General features: G+C 38.2%; 1 protein-coding gene across 24 annotated transcripts in view; it reads right to left on the bottom strand.

The window, feature by feature from the left end:
* The window catches only part of KIF1B (kinesin family member 1B), a 98,634-nt gene that overhangs the window by 15,419 nt on the left and 60,287 nt on the right, over positions 1–22,928 (bottom strand). For 8 of the 24 annotated variants that reach the window (XM_052791986.1, XM_052791988.1, XM_052791990.1 and 5 more), the window contains 17 exons: positions 21,058–21,151; positions 20,130–20,278; positions 19,344–19,522; positions 18,219–18,356; positions 16,860–17,108; positions 11,338–11,456; positions 9,424–9,509; positions 9,147–9,276; positions 8,612–8,771; positions 7,914–8,004; positions 7,217–7,335; positions 6,169–6,224; positions 5,456–5,656; positions 3,350–3,458; positions 2,645–2,711; positions 1,139–1,223; positions 771–876 (listed from right to left, as the gene is read on the bottom strand). In XM_052791986.1, coding sequence (XP_052647946.1) covers positions 771–876; positions 1,139–1,223; positions 2,645–2,711; positions 3,350–3,458; positions 5,456–5,656; positions 6,169–6,224; positions 7,217–7,335; positions 7,914–8,004; positions 8,612–8,771; positions 9,147–9,276; positions 9,424–9,509; positions 11,338–11,456; positions 16,860–17,108; positions 18,219–18,356; positions 19,344–19,522; positions 20,130–20,278; positions 21,058–21,151 — 2,138 coding nt within the window. The remainder of the gene's footprint in view (positions 1–770; positions 877–1,138; positions 1,224–2,644; positions 2,712–3,349; positions 3,459–5,455; positions 5,657–6,168; positions 6,225–7,216; positions 7,336–7,913; positions 8,005–8,611; positions 8,772–9,146; positions 9,277–9,423; positions 9,510–11,337; positions 11,457–16,859; positions 17,109–18,218; positions 18,357–19,343; positions 19,523–20,129; positions 20,279–21,057; positions 21,152–22,928) is intronic. The other 16 variants (XM_052791994.1, XM_052791995.1, XM_052791998.1 and 13 more) reach the window with 3 other exon arrangements.

Genomic DNA, 22,928 nt, shown 5'->3' with positions numbered 1-22,928 from the left:
TCAGAGATATTCCTGCTTTGCACCAGCTAAACAGAGCCAGGGAGTGGTCAAGTGACTTAGCTGATGTCAGAGTAGGGAGAGGCTGTGCCGGCAATGCAGCATTCTGCTTCACTGCCCTTTGTTGCAGACACTGAAGCAAAACAATGTGGAGTCTGACTGATCTTTAGAGCAATGCACCCTAATGAGGAGACACACACAGCCAGAAACCTCTCAGACAGGGGCCCTGCTGTTGCGCAAATGACTGCAGTTACATGGAACAGACACCCCCTTATTAGAACTGGAGTCAATTTGTGATACATCTGTATAAATCCACAAATTATAAAGTTTAATTTACAAAGCATGGCTCTTGCTTAAATTATCACATGCTTGTTCCAGGAATAATACAGGTATGTATACATCCATAAATATATCCCCCGAGATTGCCCCTGTACTTCCATGGTGTATTCTAGCAACAAACCTTGATGTCAGTTTAAAAGTTCTGGGTTAAATTTTGAGACTACCTTAAGCTGTTCCTTTCCATCCTCCCTTTATGGTGCTTACACATGGAAAGTAATTCAAGTACATTATCAAGAAATCCTCCATGCAGACAAATGGACTTCAGCTTTAGCAAGAATTTATGGGAACGTTCATTCTCTATCCGTATGCCCTGTGCCCATGGAATTCTACATTTAATAATTAGCAACATTCCCAGCTTTCCAAACATCCTACCAATACCTCAGAAATCAAAGAAATTTTAGATTCCTGCTACAGCACTCACTTTATTCACTTACCTATTGGAGCTGTGAGAGGACTTCAGGTATTTTGCAGAGATAATATTCAAAGACAGAATAGCATCCACAGCAGCTTCATCTACCTCTGCTTTATTTCTTATACGCCCTGAAAAGGGTAGGAGGGAGAATAAATTAAAACTAAGCCTGAAACACAGAAGGAATTTGTTTTCCCAAATATCATTTCAGACTATGTGATTAACAAGCAGCTGTAAGTGGAAGTTGCAAAACTTAAGTTTTTCCTCTGGATGTTTTTCAAAATTCTCCTCTCACAGCCAATACCCATAAAGATGACGGAATCTCATACAAAGAGACGTTACCATTAGTACTTTTTCTTCCTTACATAGCAACATGCAAAACAATATACTCACCAACAACTAGCTCTCGCACATCTTTCCAGTGCAACTCACTGCCCTTCTCATGGATGATGGTGACTGTGATTCTACGCTGGATTCCCTGGTAGAGTTCAAAAACAAAACACTGGTGAAGTATTCCCCCACAGACACACTAACATCATCTATTTTGCATTTATACTGCAAAAATGAAGCAAATAAGATAATTTAAATTAGTCTGTAACTGTGATGAAGCACCTATGTGTTTCAGGGCCCTAAAATTAACTTAAGAGGAACATTATATTCTCATATGTAACAGAAATTACACCTTTCACTCCACAAAGGCAGAGGTTTTTTAACCTAAAATAGTATTGAAATTGTTGCTACGCTCTCAAAGAAGTTATGTATCGTTCCTGCGATATATCAGATTGACCACAAAACCAAGCAAATACTTGGGTAATGTGTCCTTATATACTTCTATGTTATATTAAAGCGTGTATACCAAACCAAAAAGCGTATATACCAGAAGTTACTAGAAAATAGCAACTACTCATGCAGATATTCTCCTCCTTTGTCACACGTATCTGTTACAAGTCAAAATATAATAAAATCTTGTAATAGCTGGGAAGAAGGTGAAATTGTAGGATAGAAATAAACACCACATCTGAAAAAGAAAAATTTGCCAGGTGTTGGCTGCAACAGATTCCACTCTTCCAAATGTAGAACACAACTATCCAGCGAGAAGGTGCTTTGTGTGTAACTGTTTGAAAAGATGTTCAAAGATGTTTGCCTATATTGTGGATTTGGCAATGGAATTACATAGGCTAGAGTTACTCTGGTTTGAACTGGAAGTAACTGATGAGGACACTAGTAAATCCAGAACCTAGTAACATTTTTATTAACTATTTTTAAGGAAATTCTTGGAATATGACCATTATTCCTAAGCTGTAAGAACTGTTCCTACCATTTTAAGAAAGGGAGGAAATGCAAGTCACAGGTAAACTCTGTGAAAGGGAACTGAGAATTTGAGAGTAGAAAAAACACAACATAAACCTATAAACAATATTTAACTAGGATTATCTTTAGAATCTAGCTAAGGACAAATTATTATTAAGGATTATTACAGGCATTTAAAATGCACTGAGACATGGTCATTTCGTAGATCTGTCTCATAGCACATGCAGTGAGAAAGAACCAATGAAAAGTTGAGTCCACATGATCCTTCTGTGTCCTTGGTAGAGAAGTTGGAGAACACTGAAGGCACAAATCCGGTCCCAAAGGTTCCTGCTTTTTAAAAGGCTTTCATGTTTCATGAGTGGGACGCACAGTGATAAGCAAAGGAAACGGCAATATACTAGGGGCCAAACATATTCTCCTCATAGCCCAAAGCTAACAGACTAAGTACAGACTGAAAGATGACTGACCCTACAGCTATCATTAGACAGCTGTGTGGGAAAGGAAAAGACATGAAAGATGCAAAATCCAGTCATTAGCATTCTAACCCCCCTGAGATGAAACTTGCTGTTCTACAGTCTTCATTAGTACCTGGTGAAGCAGGAATGTCCCCTGACAGGGCAGGCCTCCAGTGTGGTCCACAATAGCAGGAATATACCTGTGTGAGACAGTTAAATCAACAGGCAGGAAAGACATACAAGCACAGCAACTTTACTCTGTATTCTGCTGCCAACAGTTACCTCTCTATACAATATCTGAAGTAATAAGAGTGTTTCTACTGACTCTCAGACTGGACTCTTTATCGCACCACAGTATCAGTGAAATATCAAGTATCATATCCTATACTTCCAGTACTTCTGGAAAACTCTGTGGAACTCGCTTCTCAATATAATCCCTGAAGACCTGTCAGAGGAAAACCTTCTCTGTAGCAGAGATGAACATAAAATAGGGCCTGCTAGAGGAGTCCTGGAGCATGAAGTCTCTAGTGAACCAAAGAATCTAAACTCATGGCCTACATAGGATAAGTATTCCCAGCACCTGTTCAGCTGGTGCGCATAGACTTTCAGAGTGGAAAGATTACTTTGAATGTGAAAGAACGTCATTCTATCTCTTCAGTCCTTTCCAATGGCGACAACGAATGCCAGCAGAATTTACACCCAATCACTACAAACCAGCCAGGCCACCGCCCAAAAATGATTGCTAAACATCGACCTGGTCTGAACAGAACAAAGGGTACAAGATCAAACTCCTGTAAACCACTGTTCTTAAAACATAGAAGATTAATACTGGACTTACTCCCCTGTTGGCTCCAGTTCGCTGATCTCAAACCACACAAGGAGGTCGTACTTGCTCACACTCTGGCCCAAGCTCGGTTTGCTCATAGTATTTAGCTTTGTAGCTGGCACTTAAAGAAAGAAAAAAAAAGAAAGAAGAAAAAGAAAAAGAATGGTTTACAAAGACTGAACAAGTAAAGCTTACCCTAGGGCTCACAGAAACATGTAATTTCAGTGATCCTATGTATTCTATGTTCATATGCAGCCCACAACTTTTTCCATGAAAATTATGTTGCTTACAGCAATCATTATTCCTCAAAGTGTTGTTTTTTAAATCTATGTTACTAGATTAAAAAAAAAAAAGTTAAATAACGAAACAAAAATGTATCCAAAAAGCTTGTAAAAATACGCAGTCTCTCTAGATCCACAGAAAAAGAGTTTCCTCAAATGTGCATCAGTTACTTTATGGCTTAACAGTTTGTGATTTAGAATTGCTTAGGTCTGTTCATCTGCAACATTACTCACCCATAAAGTACATCTGCCCTTGTCCACACAAGAAAAATAAATTAAAAAAATCAAGAACTTAAAACTTCGGTCTTCACTTCTTCACGTTACAAATTGCTACTCTCCCGTACCGGTTTAAATAAGATAATGTGTATGTAAAAAGGCTGAACAAGACTTATTCCAGAGCCATAATCCTGCCAAAGTATGCTTCTGGGCTCCTTATGTTTGGGTATTAGTGATTAGTACTGGCCAGATCTTCTCTAATTCCTTTCATACAAATGTAGGGATAAAGCATGTTAAAAAAAAATGCGATAACTGAAATTCTAGAAATAAGCTGATATTCCTTCACACATATTTACATCACACCTTTTTAGCTATCATTACATGACTTCTGTCATCTGTTCGCTCATTTCATTTTTGTAAATGGGAACATTTTTAAAGCTTAGTTCCTGTGTACTGACAGGTATTTTTGTAACTCTGCAACTGATTTTCCATTTTCAGTCCTTTCACATACTAAACTCATTGCATTTATTAAGCCAAATAATTATTCTCCCTTCTCGCCTCTCAAGCCCCATTCTTCCCTTGCTCAAGTGTTCTTTAGGTTCTCCTATCTTCACACTTCTGTTTATCATTCAGCTTCCAGCACGACTTAATTTCCCATGCAATGGAAGGGCATAACAGTCCCCAGTTAAGAAAAGGTGTGCCTGTGTAGTCTCTCTTGAAAAAAAACCAAAAAACAAAAACCAAAAAATGTGAATTCTGTTTCTTCTCTGGGTAAAATAGCAGCTACCTCAGAGGGACAGATTTTACAAGAGTCAGTTATTTACAGCACTACAACTCCATCATGTTAGGCAGCGAGCTTCAGTGTCATCATTTACTCTTCCTATTCATTACTCAGGATAGTCACTCTCTTATAGCCATCATACCACGTAGCTGCACATGAACTCATTACAGCTGGACTCAATGCTGTTGATAGCAAGAGGAATATCAAACACACAAGTCACTCAAATGTATTGCTAAGCAGAGAAATTCAAAAGCACCAGCAGAGAAAAACAACGGAAAGACACATTTAACTAAACATGAAAGCCAGTTCCAGAACTTCTCATGGACTTGCTCTAGCACAATTAATAACCAGCGTGTAGTCTTTTTTTTTTTTTTTTAATAAAACAGAATGAAAATGTAAGTGAGGAACAGCACTTAGTGGCAAAAAAATATGAGCAAAAAGGAAACCTATATAGAACACAGCAGACTGTTTCCTCTACAGCTAGCTGTTTTTTCATATGCAGCGTCTCTCATCCCAATATCACAAGACTATGTGCAGAACACCAAAAAAAAAAAAAAAAAAAAAAAAAAAAAAAAAAATCGCAGGTCCAGGAAGTTTCAGAGAACAGATCCAGTGACACAGAAAAATCTATGATAACTAGCACACTGGAGTTTATAGACTTTCTATATGGTTCTCCCTAGAATAGCCCTAAACTTAGGCACTGCATCATCCTTCCATGACCGCAACCATGGCAGTTTCTAGTCCCAAAAATACTACATGATAAAGATAAGAAAAAAGGAACTTTGAAGCACGTTTTGGAACTACTTCTACATCTACCATAGATCAAGTTTGGCTACTAACCATCTCGTTTAGGAGCCCGCTCACTTTGACAACTGGGAACAGGCAGAAAGAGAAAAGGTGGCAGCTGGTCAGCTCCATCCTGGAAAGCAGCCACAGCAGAGGATGCAAGCACGTTGGCATGCTCGGATAGCGTGTTCAGCACATGCACGTTTACATAGCCAGACATAAGATACCTAATCAACTCAATTTTTCTTTCATGGTCTGCAAAGGGAATGGAACACACCAAAAAAAGGATGGTAGAAATATGCAGGTGAGAGAAAGCTGGAGAAGGACGAAATTAAAAGGTAAATGGAAAAAAAAACCACAGAAGAGTTCAGCATGCATTATTACAATTAAGCAAAGAAAACCAAGGATCATTTCAACAAGACTGACTCACTAAACAAGAATGTTAGAGAGCAAAAAGATGAAGCGGTTAACGAATAAGCAAATTCCAGTCAAGTGCTCAGTAAGCATATAAAGAGCCATAGCCAGATCTCATAGAATATTGTCAACACCTCAGGAATGACATTGTACACTTTAATGAACCAAGAAGCACTTCCTCCCAGAGAAGGTGGAAAAGAACACATAAAAAGGAAGACAGCCAGCAAGATAGATCCAATGCCAACATTCACTCCATTACATTTCTTGGTGTCCTGAATAGCTTAGGAAAAACACTACAACCTTCATTTTCAGTAGCAGACATGTGATGTACAGAATTAGAGAACGGTTCTCACCTGGCTTTGAGAGTGGCATAGGGGGAGGAAAGAATCTTCGGGAAGGCTGTGGAGGACTATAGAGAAATGAAAAGAGTTATCAATATATAGAGACAGCTAAACATAAAAATACACCCACATGCATCTATGTATACACACACACCCAGTACAGTTCTTCCACCCATTTTTATCCCTAAAAATATCCTCACAATCCTATGAAGACAGGTAAATATCACCTGTCAGGAAAACAAGTGGACTCAGCACACTTCTCAGACTAACCTACGTCCTTCCTCTATTCTAACTTAATTAATCCTAGCTGTCAGTAGAAAAAAAATAATAATAAAAAATATTTACCATTTCCAACTGCTCTACCCCCATTCTGCACTGAAAATTTAAGTATGTAACAGGCATTTCCCAAAATAACTTAAGGAAAAGGAACAAGCCTCAGCTGGCATTTCCTCTTAAAACCAGCACGTGCTTCCTCTTCGCAGCTGCTGCCTTCAGTAGGAGGGCTAACCAGGCCAAGCAATCCAGACAATAGCTTCTTCCCTTAAGCTATGAAGACGACAACAGCTAGGGGTCCTGTCCCTAATACCAAAAATTCAAATGCTCAGCAACTTTGGCACTAGTTTATCAAAAGGTTGAGAGCCTTTTGTTTTCCCCCTAATCTCATCTCTGTTCTTTTGTCATCCTGCCTTCACGCATCAGGCCAGTTGCCCTGAGGGAACGCTGCATCTTGGAGCACTGTTAAGGTTTACCCAGAACTCACTGAGATCACCACTGAAGTTCTGAGTACAATATTCTATCACCACAGTGTTTGTAGGGTGGATGCAGCTGTATTGGCAGACAGCTTTCCAAGTTTGAGATGGTAAAACAATTCCATCACTCACTAACAAAACATACTACATTGGGTAAATAGGCCTCTGCCAACACTCTTACCTCAGTCAGGAATCCTACTTGTGAGGGTGTGGCTATATAATTTCAGGAGCCTGAAAAAGTACTGCCTGAACTGCAGAGCTAGCCTGAGCATGATCATAAACAGCCTTTATGCCAGAATAGTAAGCAATACCTGTTGAGATCCTGTCCTTGCAGATGGAGAGGATGCTGCTGATAATGTCCAAAGACTTCAAACACAATGGGCTTTGTTTTGATGTACTCCACAAATGATTCTGTCACTTCCACAGCAATCTATTAGGCAAAGTAAGGAAAGAAAATGAGACATACAAATAAGAAATGTTATAAGTGTGAATTTTAGGAGTCTGTATTTTTCATACAGTTTAGCACCACTTGCAGTAAAAGCAATTGCAATCCTTTTTGGTTTAGGCATTAATTCTACTCTCTGATAAAGGAGAAAATGAAAGCCTCAATATCAGGCATTTTAAGTAGGAGAAGAGGAGGCTACATGTAACCAAAGGATTACACAGTTCATAAAAATAGATATATTCAGTTCATCTGAGATCATGAGCAATGCTATTCACATGTATTTTACTTCCTGAATTCTAGACTGCTTTCACTGAACATCCTGGAAAGGAAACAGAGAATTCAAAGGTAGGAAGTAGAGGTGAAACAGAAGAGTTACAGAATCATTCTGTATTTTGTTCTCCATTGGGGATTACATCATTCACTTGATCACTCCTCCTACTGTCTATTCTTAATAATTCCCCTCGCCCCCCTTTCCATACACCCCTCATGAGTTTATTCAGAAAGATACACACAACTCCCAGTGCTAAAACAGGCACTTAGTATTCATCTAAAGTTTTACTTACATTCTGAACATGGTAAAACCCAAGGGGAGTCCCTCGACCGTTGTTTTTGAGAGGTTCTGTTGAGAAAGCTTCATCATGCCGATGTAAAAAGCTTTAAAAAAAACAAAAAAAACCCCACCCCACCACAGAACAGTTTAGTGAAGATTGCTGTGCCATGAACCCAACACTGAAAGGAAACCATAAATTTATTCTGCTAGAACTTTACAGGGAGTTGAAAAGCTAGGAATACCCTAGTCTTTGGGACCACAATTCCCGTACTTGTTTTGTGTCTTTATTACTCCCATTTTTTGTTCTCTTTCTTAAGAAACTAAGCCAAAGAACACTTTCACTTCAGAGCTACTGATTTACTCAAGGGTCATATAGCTTTCATTCCAATTGAGCATATGTAGGATCTAATATCAAATTTTTCACATTAAAAGCCATTATCAAGCAAAACCTTAAGATATCTCTAACTAGTAACTTAAGAGTCCACTCCAATTCTTAATTCCTTTCTGCAAAACTTTATTCCTTAACACCATGCTAACACAAAGCAGGTACTGCTCGTAACAGGAATTCCAGTAACTGACAAGGTGTTTTTCTTCTCTATACCACACTGCCACTGATTTGAAAAGCTCTCAGTCAGACCCTCCACTGCGCACTATTTTTGCACTCTCTGTCAAACCATTAATTGCTTAATGTAAATAAGGACAAATTCTTACTTGAACTGGCAGAAAATATCTGCATATTCAGGAAGGATGCCGCTGGCCTGTAGCACTGTCACACGGAAGGTAAACACACTACCCAGTTTCAAGTGATCACCAATTTCCTCAGTGAATCCTTCCATAGTCATCTTTCCATCCAAAGTGGCTGACTTCAAGTCTTAGGGAGGAGACACAAACATCCTACATGAAATCACTTTTTTCGGGTTTTTTTTTGGTTTTGTTTTTTTTTTTGTTCTCCTTTCTTTTCTTAAAATATTCCTTCAGGCAACAGTTTAGTCCCATCACACTTTTTTGTTTTTCTTTTGAGCCCCAACTATTCACAATAATCAAGAGATCCAAATACCTGGGAACAGTTTTTCTGCACAGTTCTTCAAATGAATAACTCCAGCATCTATCATATGCAACCCACCAGTTACACTTCTCCCTACCTATCATATTCTTGAAGGACACTAAGAACCCCTTTCTATCACTGACTGAAAGTGTCCCAGATTTCCCTTAAGTTCTCCAAAACTACTACATATTTCTTGCTTACCTAGCTCATTCATTCTGTTTATCTCCTCTGGAGGAGTGGTAACCTCTGAATTCTGTCCTTGCCCTTCCACAATTCTTAATTCTTCCAATGACAGTCCAGAGCGAGTCATCGCAACTGAAGAAAAATCACTCTGAAAAATTAAATTAAGTAGCATGTAACAGACTCCTGCAGTTTCTGGTTTTGCCATCCCCTTCTTCCCCCGCAATACTTAAGTCTTTATTTAGAAGCACAAACTACTGCACTCAAAGAAACCTAATTCAATTTTAAGACTTCTTACCCTATCAAAATATTCATTGTCGAATGAAATTTTAGCGGTGCCAGACTGTCGAATACCAGATCCATAATCTGGGGCTTCTTCATCAGCTAAAAAACAGAAAAAGAAAAAAAAAAAAATGGTGGGGAGGAGAGGGGAAAACCCTCAGAGTTATCTAAATGGCAATTCTGATTACAATGGAAACCAGCCCATAAAGCAGAAGAGGCCTGGTTCCAGTCAACCAATAACAGATTAGAGCAAGTGCTGGAAAAAGTCACAGCAGAAATCTATCCATCATGAACTCAAGTGTGGGAAAATAATAAGACAGGTTATGAATTTTCAACATTAATATACTTCAGAGGATTTTGAATGCAAAACAATTTCAGTACTCATTTTGATTATTTTTTTACTTCTGATTATTATACCCAAGGTAAATTAACATACCATAATACGATGACCCACGTGGGAACGTATACTTAAGTTGATTTAAACTGCCATCTAAAATTCTGTAGCCATAAACTAAGCAGTAACACTAGCAAAGCTTCACAAGTACATGCTGTAAATTTAAACGGCGGTTCTGTCCACACAATCTGCCCATTTAACCTCCTCCTCTTTGCAGAGACTGACAACAATGAGGCCTGGTTAAACACCAGCTATTTTTTCCACAGTAAATGCATTCTTGCAGGACAAATCCCAAGATTCAGAATGTGTTCCGAAGCTTCGCTTTGGGACCAAATAATGCCATGGCTCTTTTTCAGGGGATGTCCCCAGTTCAATTTCTATTAGCCATGCTGTATTCTATTTATTTGGATGGATAAATAGAATATTTATTTGGAAATATTTGGTCAATGCTAAGGAGACCAAAACAAACTAGAAATGAGACTTTTGTACACATTAAACCAGATTTTATTTCATTTGCTGTTTTAGTCCCTGCCAGAGTGATTCTTACACATCTTCAGAGTCTGAGATTTCATTGTATGTTCCCATGGAGAGTGAAACTTCCAGGGTTACCCTACCTAAACAATAAAGAAATGTTGGCAGTTAGCCACTGCTAGAAAGGACAAACTATGGGAAGTATCTGTGCTCTCACCGGAATAGATAAGACATGGCTGACTACCAACAGTAAAACTCAACTAGCTCACCTCATACTGTTAAAGTATAGAATATTAGCAGCTGACTAGCGGACTGCAGTTAAGCTCTGGCATGCATACAATGGCAGTTGAAAACTGGATGAAGCAGTCACCATCCCCATATGTCTACCCTTCTCTTCTGAAAAGCTGATAATTCTTGGTGATTAAACAGTATGTTAAAGCAGCTTCTAGGTCTCAACACATTTTAGTGAGGCAATGAAATGGAAAACTGCTGCTGATTTCTGTTTATACTACACTGAAAACTGTCAGTTCAGGAACTGCTTCACACGCTATTCAGTCAGACTATGGAGGAGCACATTTCTGTGCATTTAAAAGGACAGTTTGGAAGGAGCAAACACTTGGTACATTTAACTTTTCTGCAAGTCACCACAACTATCCAACTTGCATATACCTTTGTCCACTGTTTATACCAGGTGCCAGAAAGAAAACCTTTGCTTTTAGTTAAAAACTAAAAAGTTTACTGACACTAGTTAGCCCTTTTACTCTTAAAAAGCACTGTTGCATTAGTTGCCAGGTATAAACTTCACTGGTCAACACCATCATCTTAAAAGCTTCTGGTCAGTATCATTATTTCAAGATTTATTCATACTTGGTCCATATGATTCACGTTAATTAAAGAATTTCAAAAGCAAGTTAATAATAAAGAACAAGTGTTCTTTGCAACACTAAAATTAATCAGGTTTGAGTGTAAGAGAGAATGGTTTGATTTGTTTGCCTGCTTTTTAAAGCTGCAGCTATTCATAGTGTACCAAAGAGCTGCAAGGTAAAGCTCTCAAGAGTATCTCACCTGCTATAGCTTGCACTGCTACTCGCAGAAATCCTCGTACTTCTCCTTTCTCACTAACAACAGCTACTCTGTGAATAAGCGGCACCGGGTACAGTAGATTGCTCAGGTATACAAATGCTCTGGTAATAGGAAGGAAAGAAAACACAAACAGCATTAGGCAATCATCTGCAAAACCAGACTGCAGTATTTGGTTGGCTAATGGGACATTCAAATCTTCAGAGTCTACTTTACTCCATCTATTAGACTTGCACTGTGGTCATGTATCCATATTCGCCACACAGGGTTCTGCAGCAGTGTCAAAGCTAAACGAAGCCACAAAATTATCTAAATCAAGAGTATACTAGAGACACAGGGCTTATATTAGTGAGTTACAAAACATATGAAGGAGACAATTTAAGATGATGGCTTTATAGAACATAATTTTAGATGTACTACAGTTGTAAATGGAGCTGTTAGCAAGATGGTAGAAGTCTACTAAGGAGCTACTGAGTACAAAGAGTTGTTTGAGTTTTCCACCCCATGAGTGTAGTCTGAAGTGATAAATTAAAAGGGAGTTGATCTACTGTGTTCACACAGCCTCAGATACTTTACTGAACGTATGAGAACACTCTTCAAAACAGATCGACTGAATGTTTTCTCTCTTCTCTATTAATTTGATAGCATGGTATACACAGTAATCAGAAATCCCCAATAAACCATAAGTCATCTCTTAGGTTTCTTGGAAGATTCACTGAGTGAGTATACAGATAGTGGAAGACTCGTAGTCTTCACAGTAAATATCTTTAGGAGTATTATATTTATTTCTTAAAAAAAAAAAAAAAAAAAAAAGGCGCGACCAAAAAACAGCCAACAAAACACCACAACAGTACGCTAGAGCAATCATTTAGAAATTACAGTTTACAGTAGGAAAAGCAGCATTTAGGCCAGTACTGGATGATCCTGCTATACGTTAACTTTTAAAGTTACATACAAGTAGGGTCTATTTTGGAACAATAAGTTAGTAAGTTTTATTGTACAGATTTTTAATTAAAGTTAGACTAACATTATTATTTTACATTTCTGCAATGAATCGCAAGAGTTTAAAAAACTTTAAATGTTGAGAAGCCTAACAAGTCAGGTAAAGAATGGCTCTCAACAAGGGGAAAAAAATGGAAGGCTTTATTTATTAAGTGAGCTGTTTCAGAGTTCAGGAGAGTACTGAGATGCATAGAAGTTTAACCAATGGTTTTACCAGTCATTAAATTTAAAGTGACTAACCAATTATGTATGTAATTTTTATGAATTTATGCATATTAAATTATGCTAAACACCAGTCATTTGTTTAACTGGAGTTCCTTCTTGCAGCCCCTTTTATTAGTCTTCATTATTAAGCATAATTAATTTCCCAAATTTGTAACTGTTATTGTTTAATATTCATAGGGAAAGTCCTGCATGACAAAAGAGGACTGAGAGAGAAATAAAGATGTTCACTGCCTCTGTCTGGAGACATCAGCTGTAGAATTTGTTCCGTGAACACAGCAAGACTGATCCGAACTCAATTCCTTCTGACACATAGCTAAGGACCAAAGTTAGAAAAGGTAAGTGTTTCTCCTTGGGTTCACATGACCGTTCCCAGAATGAATGAAATGACAAGGGAGTCAAACAGGTGTCAGTTGTGAAAAAAAGAGACAAAAAAAATACTACTAAAAACCAAAGTGGTGATAAAATGCAATAGAGAAGAGAATGATTAACAAGGCTATAAAAGTAGCAAAACGAAAAATGAAGAAAACCATACAACAACAAAAAAAACAACTGCAACATAACACTTGACTAAGATTAGGATCTAATTCCTTTTCAGTCTGCTCCAAAGTGAGGTAAGCACTGATAAAGCAGGGGAAGGGAGAAGAGACTAAATTTAAAGTAACAAAATGAGAAGTTTAATTTTTTTTTTTTTTCCTCTAAGAAAACATTTTCATTTTTAGCTTTGAAATTTCAGGTGGTGCTCATTTGAGAAAGCAGCATCCCACCATACAAGAAAACAGTTCCTCACGCTAACAAACTGGAATTGTTCACTTGGACTGGACCAGGGATGGAGTTCAGGAAGGTACGTAGTTATATGCTCAACACGAAAAACACACACAGTCTGAAAAACACATTTCAGGCTAGGGAGAACAGACATTTTTCCCCAACAGAAAGGAATCTAAATAGCCTTACATTGATATTTATACAGTAAGAGACAGTTTCATTAACTAAAAGAGGCAGTCATTACAGAAGCCTTCCTACTTCAAAGCCAAACTAATGGCAAGTGAAAGCATTAGCTGCATGAAAAATAAAAATATATTTTTATTTGCACGGCTAAAGTTCTGAACCTGCTGTTCAACATATGACAGCCAAAGCATTCAGCTCTATTAGCAACTACAATTTTGTCACCTCAGTAAAATGACCACCCCAAAGAAAAAAATATTTCTCATCTTCCTTAACTGCCTTCCATCCAGTCCCCTAGCTCACTGGAATCATTTTAACTTAGAGAAAGAAAAAGCACACAATGCAAAAAGTTTTAAGCTTCCTGTTTGGTGAAGAAAATGCTGGATCTCTTCTGTAGAATGGAGAGCAATAGCACATTTGCTGTACAGAGAAAAGAGCTGGTTTATGCAGCAATACTGCCTTCCAGTGCCATTCCATCTGCTTCATCACAAGACAGTACCAAGTTAGGAGTGGATGAAATGTTAAGGTTATCCTCCTCCTCTTCCCACATCTGGGAAGACTCCCACTCCCCAAACATCCTGTATGCAAGTGTCCCCCCACACCTTAGCCCAGCAGACTGAAAGAGGGGGAGCTGTATTAGCAGAAAGATTGGTGAGGTAAAATGGCATACTCACAACAAAACTAGAAATGAAATTTAACAAACACAATTTTTTTAAAAAAATCAAAACAAAAACAACAGAACTCAGAATGACGACGGATATTTTTTAAATAAACACACCAATTCAAGATTTAAATAAAATATCCCATAGTCCTCTCCCACCTCCCCTAAAAACAGCAAATGCTTGATATGTCACACCATTAAATAGAATCAGCCTTAAAGACAGCCCAGCATGCCAGAAGAGATGGCTAAAAGGGACCAGCTCTTTTTTTCCTTTTCTTTAATAGTTACAGTACAAATAAAAGACAGTCACAGCACAGAGAAAAAAAAAAAACAAAACTGTGATGCCCAAGGAGTTGGATAACTACATGATCAATTTCTCCTCCTCCTCCTCTCCTTCACGACTTGGACTCACTATTGCTGATGAGCGCCCCCCAAAAATATTAAAAATTATTTTATTTTTGTCCTACACATTCCACAACATACAAAACAGTACACAGTTAAAAGTGCTAAGGAATTTTCATTTTGTTATAAATTGAACACTACCTTGTGCTCAAGACAATATCTATGTAGACGGACATACCCTGTGATACTTGTAAGTCACACTGCTCAAAAGTAGAATTCTCATGCTGGAAGACACTGAGGAATCGAAATAGTTTCTACTCAGTGGTACTAAACAGTCCAACAGCTTTCTGCTGACAGAATCAGCACAACAGAAGAACAGAACAGGAATAGAAACAGAACAGAATAGAAACCAACAACTGGGAAAAAGTAATTCAGCTGTCTACTCAGAGGTAATACACACTGTTTCATTCCTCGATACAATTTACAACCCAAGTAGAGTTCCTTAACATATGCAGCTTACATGGTTCAGGCTAGTACCCTTAACTGCTGCAGCTTCACATGTCTGCCTATAGAGACAGAGCTCAGTATTCTTTTTAATACAAGGAAACGGGAAGCAAGCTGTCTAATTGCCAGGAAGCACGGCTGTTTTCATTATACACTGTATTTGCTCAGCTGGTGTTGTGCTTCCTGAAGAGTTTGTGAAATGAAGATGAATAGCTCAACTTTTTCCCAAGCACTGAAGGTCCTGCTCTGAAAGAACACGCACAACAGGAGAATACGCTGAGTATGCCAGCACTGTTACAAGAAAGCAGCCCTAGCCATTGCAGACAGCACATATATGCTTTAACTAGCTGACAACCACTTCCAAGTCAGTTAGGATGGCTTTCCCAAACTGACTCTTGTGGATCAGATTAGCCTGAAAGAATTAAATTTTATAAAACACATTATCAGACATTGCACGTAAGGGCACAAATTCAGAGAGATCAAAGAGGACTAACGCAATTTCTTGCACCTGTAAGTAACTGTAATTTTCATTTCAAAGACTAGATCAAGGAAGTTCCAAGTTTTAATCACAGCTTGTAAATAGATCCACTAAAGACAAAGAATGAGGTTAGACAATACAGCTAAACTGATCTAAAAGCTTGATAAAAGACTGACAAACTCAGTCCCTCATTTTCACAAATAATGCAATCAAGTTTCCTGCATTTGAGGAAACTGCAAAATGATCCCGTCTTCCTGACCATGAAGTCTTCCCTGCTTGCAGTCACAGAAAAGGATAAAGCCAAGCTCTGGTCCCTTCTCCTTTGTTCCTCCCTTCTCCCAGCCATGAAGTCTTACCCCATCTTTTGTACAACACCTGTGGTAACCACCTCCCTTACTGTTTTAACAAGTAGATTGGCTTACAGAGTGATCAAATGAGCAAAAAAGCATAATTGGGGGAGTGGGAGAAGAAGAGAGGGGAGCAAAGTCACTAAATAAAATCTATTTCTTGTCATGAGTAACATGTTTGAGCAAGACTATCTTTGAAGAAACAGTGCAAAGTACTACATTTTTTTAATGCAACTTGCTGTCCTTAGGTTCTACACCACAGACTGAAGTCTAATAATGCCTTAATCATATCTAGATTGGTAAAATAGGTAATACTCTAAAATACATTAAGCAAACTTGTTTCAGGAATTCAAGCATGGTGCATGGGGAAAGCGCTGATAAACACCACCAGCCAGTGAATTTTAATGATGATGACCTTTCACTACATAACACTTGCTACCAAGAGTCATGCATAATCTGAGAAGCCAAATCATCTCAAAGAATACTGTTTTCCTTATCCAGAAAGGACCATTCTTCATTCTCCTCATGGCATCTTTTCTCTTCAGACACAGAGGACGTTAAATGAGTTTTCAAAAAATGGATTTATTGGAGTGGACTTAAAGACTTTTCACCGTACTCCGAGACTCTTCTACGGGAGAAAATTACATACTGCAATACTATCTCAGCAATCTTGCAATGGCTAAATAGAGCATTCCATAAATAACGTTTAAATACTGCACATAAGCAAAACTACATTCAGTCTATGTTGTGACAAGTTACCTAGAAATAGATTTACTCATGTTGCATCTAAGGGTTATTTTCTCAATTATTATTTAGGTCTTCGTGGCCTCTGTCATGGGAATTTAAAACTTAATGTTAAACTACATTCATTCTCTGGCAATTCCAATTTATGTATATAGATATTTCAGCTGTCTTGACAGATACTCTATGCAGCACAAGGCAAAGCCATTGCAGTCTACAGCAAGAGCTGGTCCCTTTTGGCCATTCTCACAGTAACCTCACCAACCTTCCCACTAAAATGAACCAAGGGGATCGGTCGTAAAACGGGTCGCGCCCATCATTGAAGAGGTCTGATCCCTCCTCAGTTCCAACGTCGGAGCCAGTATCATCCACAAAGGCCTCATCATCAAAGTCCTCCATCTCATCCTGCTGTTCATCAGCCAGTTCAGTGATGTCGGAGTCAGCCGTGGAGAAAGTGGGGGAGGGCGTGCGATCAGCAAGGCGCTCATTCACGCAGCCATGGAATATAGGGGAGCTAGATATCAGTTAATGGAATACCAATTAACAGAGTGAGGGGAAAGAAGAATGCTTCATTTAACAGCCGTCTGTTGCCATCAGCACAGAGACCACCTGAACAACAAACAAAGGCTTCAAACCATCTGGACTGCAATGAAACGTAAGGGAAGGGATTGCTAATAAAGTCAGGAAAAAGAGCATCCTTGAACTGAGCAGAAAGCAAACGAAAAATGAATATAAACATGGACGAACATACAGATATTGAAAGCGCATCCATTTAGCAGAGCTACCATTCTTATTTCCAACATGTAGAATTTTTGTAAATAAAAATATTGTAAAGGTGAGGCCAACATCAGGAAAGATTAAAGAATCCCATCAGATATTAGGTATTTCCATAGGGTATGACCAAACTATTTGAACCACGTATGTAAGTAAGGCCCTGGGCCACTGTAGAGGACCTCGGCTGGACCGAGGGGCCTGGGGAGGATATTGACCTTGACAAGTCTGCAGTGTTCCCGTGAGAGAACAAGAAAGGATGAGAAGCATGCCTGGGAAACTAAGTTTAAGGAATGTGTTGACCGTTTGCAGTTGTGATAAGGAACCTGAAAAAGTCACCCAATGAGGGGTGAGAAAAACAACTTCTGACAACTTTTTGACCAATAAGGGACAGACATATGTACAAGGTAACAAGTATAATGGGTATAAATTTGCTGGCTTGTAGTAATAAAAAAACCTTCTTTGCTTGTACTATAAGAATGCATACTTGTTATTTGTCCGTCTCGACCACGACAGGCCACCTTTCCCCTCAGTTTCCAGTGTTCATATTCTCACAGCTCTGCTCCAGCCACTTTATACAGAACTTAGCTAGCTACATTTTTTTTTAAATAAACTTGTAACTTACTAAGGGTTCAGTCAAATCAGGTTCTACAAGATTACACCAGAACCAGCAACATTCTAAAGAACATTTTCTGCTCTTCACTATATTTTAAGCCTATCAGAAATCCCTGAAAAACAACACACACAACTAACACTGGTGGCCACACAGTTTACAACCACATTCAAAGTCAAAGTTCATCCAGAACTGACAACAGTTACCAGTGTACCAGCAGTTGAGATTATCGTCACATACCTTCCAACAAGCTTGAACCAATGAAAGCGATCATAAAAGGGGTCACTGCCTGTCATTGTGCTTTCACTTTCATCCTGTGTATTCGATGCCATTTCCCCAGCTCTGTCATACATCTCACGCATCAGGTCCAACCTCTGCCTGCGTAGAAGAAAGCAGGATTAAAAGATTAGGAGAGTGAATAAAAAAAGCAGAGAACACAAAGTGGGGTACACCGACCTCACCTATACCAAATTACACATAGGAAAGGAAGAAGAACAAACAAAGGAGTCTGTACCACTGAGTTTGGTACTGTACTAATTCTCTGACATGTTAGGGATTCTGGGAAAAATTTTGTAGATTAAGCCCACTAAGCACAAGGCAAGGTCACTCCAGAAGCTTACGTAAATCTTGGATTTCATTCAAACTTGCAAATATTCTTCTTTTTTTGCATCAAACAATGTTGCTGAGTAATTTAGGCAGGTTTTTCGCATTCCACTCCAGAAACGTTGGCATTTTGTTTTAAAAGCAAACTGATTCCATTACAGACTTTTATTTATTTATTTATTTAACTGCAGGAAACAAGTGTTTCACACTGCAAGATCCTTCGTCTGGAAGTTATTAGTGGAAAAAAAGTTCCTGAGTCAGTATTTAGAAAATGGGGAAAAGACACGTCTGTTGCCTATTTGCAAGAATATGATGAAAATAATTCAGATTATAGTCAGAATTTGTGTAGCTTCCATAGAAATAGAATCTTCTTTATTTAAGCTTTTTATTATAAATTATGCCCTGTACTACTAGGTTATATAAAAGCAGGTAGCAAGGAAACTTTTGCAGTGAAAGGAACGTGGAAAAAAAATTAATGCAGAGATGAGCTGTGATGAGCCTTACCAGATTTAAAAAATAAAATCTAACCTCAAGTTACAAAAATTCAATGTGGAGGCGAGGTAAGATGCTGGAGAACAAACGCACTTGTTCAAAGAATCTGGAAAGCTGGTATTTAAAACATACCACACTGTCTGGAAAGTTGGTATTTGGGAGGGGACAGTGAAAAAAAAAGTACAGCAGAGAATGAATGCCAAGGGGTGAAATTTTTCAGTGAAACTCCTTGGATATAAAGAAATTTGTTCTCTAGTAATATTTACATACTTGAGTTTTTCTAAGGACCAGTAATGTGTTGCTCCATTCTTCAGATCCTGGACTTCCACAGCTACCACTGTACGGGGGAAAGGCCTATTGTCCCGGGTCTTCTCCAACTCAGTGGGCAAAAGCTCTGGTGGCAGCGGTGAGTAGAGGGTGTCTGTCAGAAGAACAAATTGAAACTGCACCTGAATAGAAAAAGAAAAATTACTTTAGTTCTGAGAAATCATCTATCAGCATCACAAAGGGGACAGAGACCTAACCTAAGGCAACGTATAAAGCCAGTTTAACTTTCATGTCTGAACAGATTCAAGTTTTCTTGTGTCACTTTTTTTTTTTTTGTCTCAAAATGGCATAAAACATATTTTTCAGCTGAGTACATATATCTTGCCTTTATTGTCACAGCTAGCAGAGGTCTGGAAAACTATAAACCTAGCACATCCTGCAGCATTCAATTCTCTTGGAACCATGAATGACCACATGAGGTTAAAAGCAAAAAGTAAAAGACAGGGCCCTGGGGAGTTGTACATGTACATGTGTTTATGATACTGACAGGAACAGCGTAAGGGAAATGAAGAAGAGGAGAATGCATCAACCAGATTTGTATGGGATGTTCATTCAGCCAGAAGTCTGAATCAGAGACTCACAATTTTCTGAACCCTTTTAAATCCTAAACTAATAAGCACAATACATATAACTTTAAAGACTACAAGTATCTCCGAGCATTTGAAGCAGGATTATACAGTCAAAACTAATGAGTCAGAAAATTCAAAAAACTACTCTGCATGTCCCTACCTTTTTCTTTAACTCTACGCTGATTGCATTGGCTTCTTTCAGATATACTGCATTTCCCCAGAGTTGGTCCCTCAGTGAAGTAAACTGATGAAATTTCCACTTCCTGAAAGCCCATTGTGCGAGTTCATACTCGTGGCGTGTCCAGGGCACTAGGAAGAGCAAAGAAACAGAGAAATAAAACACCTTGGCTTCTACTCTAAAGCATCACACGCAGTACCTAATACGACTGCTGACTGCATCATCAAGTTCTCAACACCTTTTCTGGAAGAGAAGAACAAAACCCAAAAACCTGCATTTTTATTATTCAGTGAGGAAAAACTGGATTCAAACTTCCTCACCACTAGCAATGGGGATATAATCATCAAGTAAAGAGACTTGGAACAGACAAAATAAATTCTACTCCTGTTATTTTAAATTAGTTAACAACTATTAAAGCCAAATACTGAAACAGTGGAATGAAAGGAAGTATTATGGGACTAACAAACCCTATCCACTGTCCAGAAATAAAATTATACAGACATGTCACAGCATGAATTACAAGAATTCCTGTCAAGGAAAAAAAAAGAAATTTCAACATCAAAACAGGGAAACAAAGGCAACAGTATTATTTTGGTTTGAGACACCTGAACTCTTTTTAGTGCCAAGAAGAGATAGATTCCTTCAAATTCAAGACCACCAAATCAAAGCTTATAGTTCAACTAACCTAGTTTGTGCATCAATTTAATTTGGGGATGTATATCTACTGTTCATGTGGAATTTATTCTATGAATAGGAATTTATCCCTTCATGCTGTGAAGACTACAGATCAAGAAGTTATGAAGTGTTGCACAGCTTTCCAAAGCGAGTTTTCTATCTATTACTAGAGATATTATAGCAACTGTCCCTTTAGGCTTGGCTATATCCAAATTATTTTTAGCTTCAAGCTCACCTTCTTCCTCTTCTTCTTCCTCCTCTGTTGTTTCAGCTGCCAAGGATCGTGTCTCTACCTGCTTCTGTAAGGCCTGCAGCTTACTCTCATAGTCCTGTGGGGAAAGAGAAGATACCGTGTAGGAGGACAGACAAAAGCAAGGAGAACAGTTAAGAGAGACTAACACCTCAGATGGAATGACAGACACAGAGAACAAATACATAAAGACATTTCCATTAATGCTCACAGGTCACATACCAACATCTATTGTTTTAGTACAATCTGTCTTTGAAAAGAGAGAAGACAGAGGCCACTACTAAGATAGTAGTGTTGTTTTCTAAAATCATCAGATATACATGCTCGTAGTATCTGTAAGAGGGAAAGGTTTAGGATTTTTTTTTGCTAAAGACTGAAAAAAGGGGATATTGGGGGAACCTGCTTGCTGCTTTCAGGGAGGTAGGAAAGAGGCAGAAATAGAGAAAAGTACAGCAATAAGTTTAAAAGGGGAGGATTCAGCTTCATTTGCTCAAAGAGAAGGATTAACAGCACCACTGATTTGCCTTTTGATACAAAAAAATTCATTTCAGATTTTAGAAAAAAAAACCAAAACATATTTTGTTTTCAATTAGATTTTCCTCTTGGGATGTATCACTTTTTCACATGTGTATTTCATATATCAGAAGATGAAAAAAATACCACCACCTTGACAAGTGGGCAGAGAAGTCTGTGCAGAGAGGTTTAACCACAAGGAGCACTTGAACAATACCTTCTGGTGTAAGACCATTTTCTTCCTGTTCAGCATAATCATGCCTTGAAATAAATGCTACTAAGACCTAATGACCCTTTTATTATTTGCTGGTAAAACCAATACAAATTCAAGATATTTAGAACAGTCACAGTCACTGTGCTCCTGGTCTCAGAGCCTACTTCACTATTACATTTTATTTTTTGAAGATAATGTTTTGGCATATATTACACAAAGTAAACTGGCTTCTCAGGATTTTTATACAAGAGTTGCAACATCAATTCACTAAGAGTGTTACAGAGTTCTTAAGGAGAATTCTTCAGGCCACTCGTCTTGTATTCCAACCTTCTCTCTTCCACAGTTCCCAAACCTAAAGTTCTTCTCCAATGCACTGTTTGCAGTAATACGTTCTTAAGTCTAACAGCTATAGAAAGCAAGCTTTACACTTTCCTCCCATCCTATTTAAGCATCTCACCTAAACAGCTACATTAGTTTGGTTTTGTACAGCAAGTATAGTACTTAACACTGCCACAATGTGATTGCATGAAATTTAACACAAGTTCAGTCAGAAAGACCTTTAAACGGTATTTGGAAAGGAGATAAACCTGAAGTACATTGTTTTAAGTTTGTAAGTAATATTTCCTGGAGGTAGCTTTAAAAAACAGTAGCCGTGCTCTTAAGAAATTGCAGAATTTTCAGTACAATGAATTCAATACCCTTGACCTTTAGGGAGAGAAAGCTGAACTATTAAAGATATATGGCCTTTGTATGAGGGCTGCGTTTTAATTTTCTAACTTCCTCCCGAAATTTTATTTGGCTAAAATGGTCCTTCTTCATGTGTGTCTGCTCCATTCACTCTAAGATAGCTACATACTTACACGGTAAGTAAACCTTAGCCCAGCAGCAAAAGAACTACAGACAAAACAAACATATATCCTTTTTTTTTGATACTCCTTCTGAAATTCTTAATGATGCACCAAAAAACTATCCTAGACTCGATGAGGAGTTTCAGACTTATCTACAGTTCTGAAATACCTAGCATACTCTTAAAAATTAACATAAAGGCACTCTCTCTGATCTTTTTTCCCCCATCCATGTAGATAATGCTATTACATTTGCAACCAAGATAAAACAGGTCAGATGTGAA

Source organism: Harpia harpyja, chromosome 7 (genome assembly GCF_026419915.1).
Source record: "Harpia harpyja isolate bHarHar1 chromosome 7, bHarHar1 primary haplotype, whole genome shotgun sequence".
In the NCBI taxonomy this organism is placed as follows: Eukaryota; Metazoa; Chordata; class Aves; order Accipitriformes; family Accipitridae; genus Harpia; species Harpia harpyja.
Note: the sequence above shows the minus strand (reverse complement) of the source record. Positions and strands in the feature narration are given on the sequence as shown.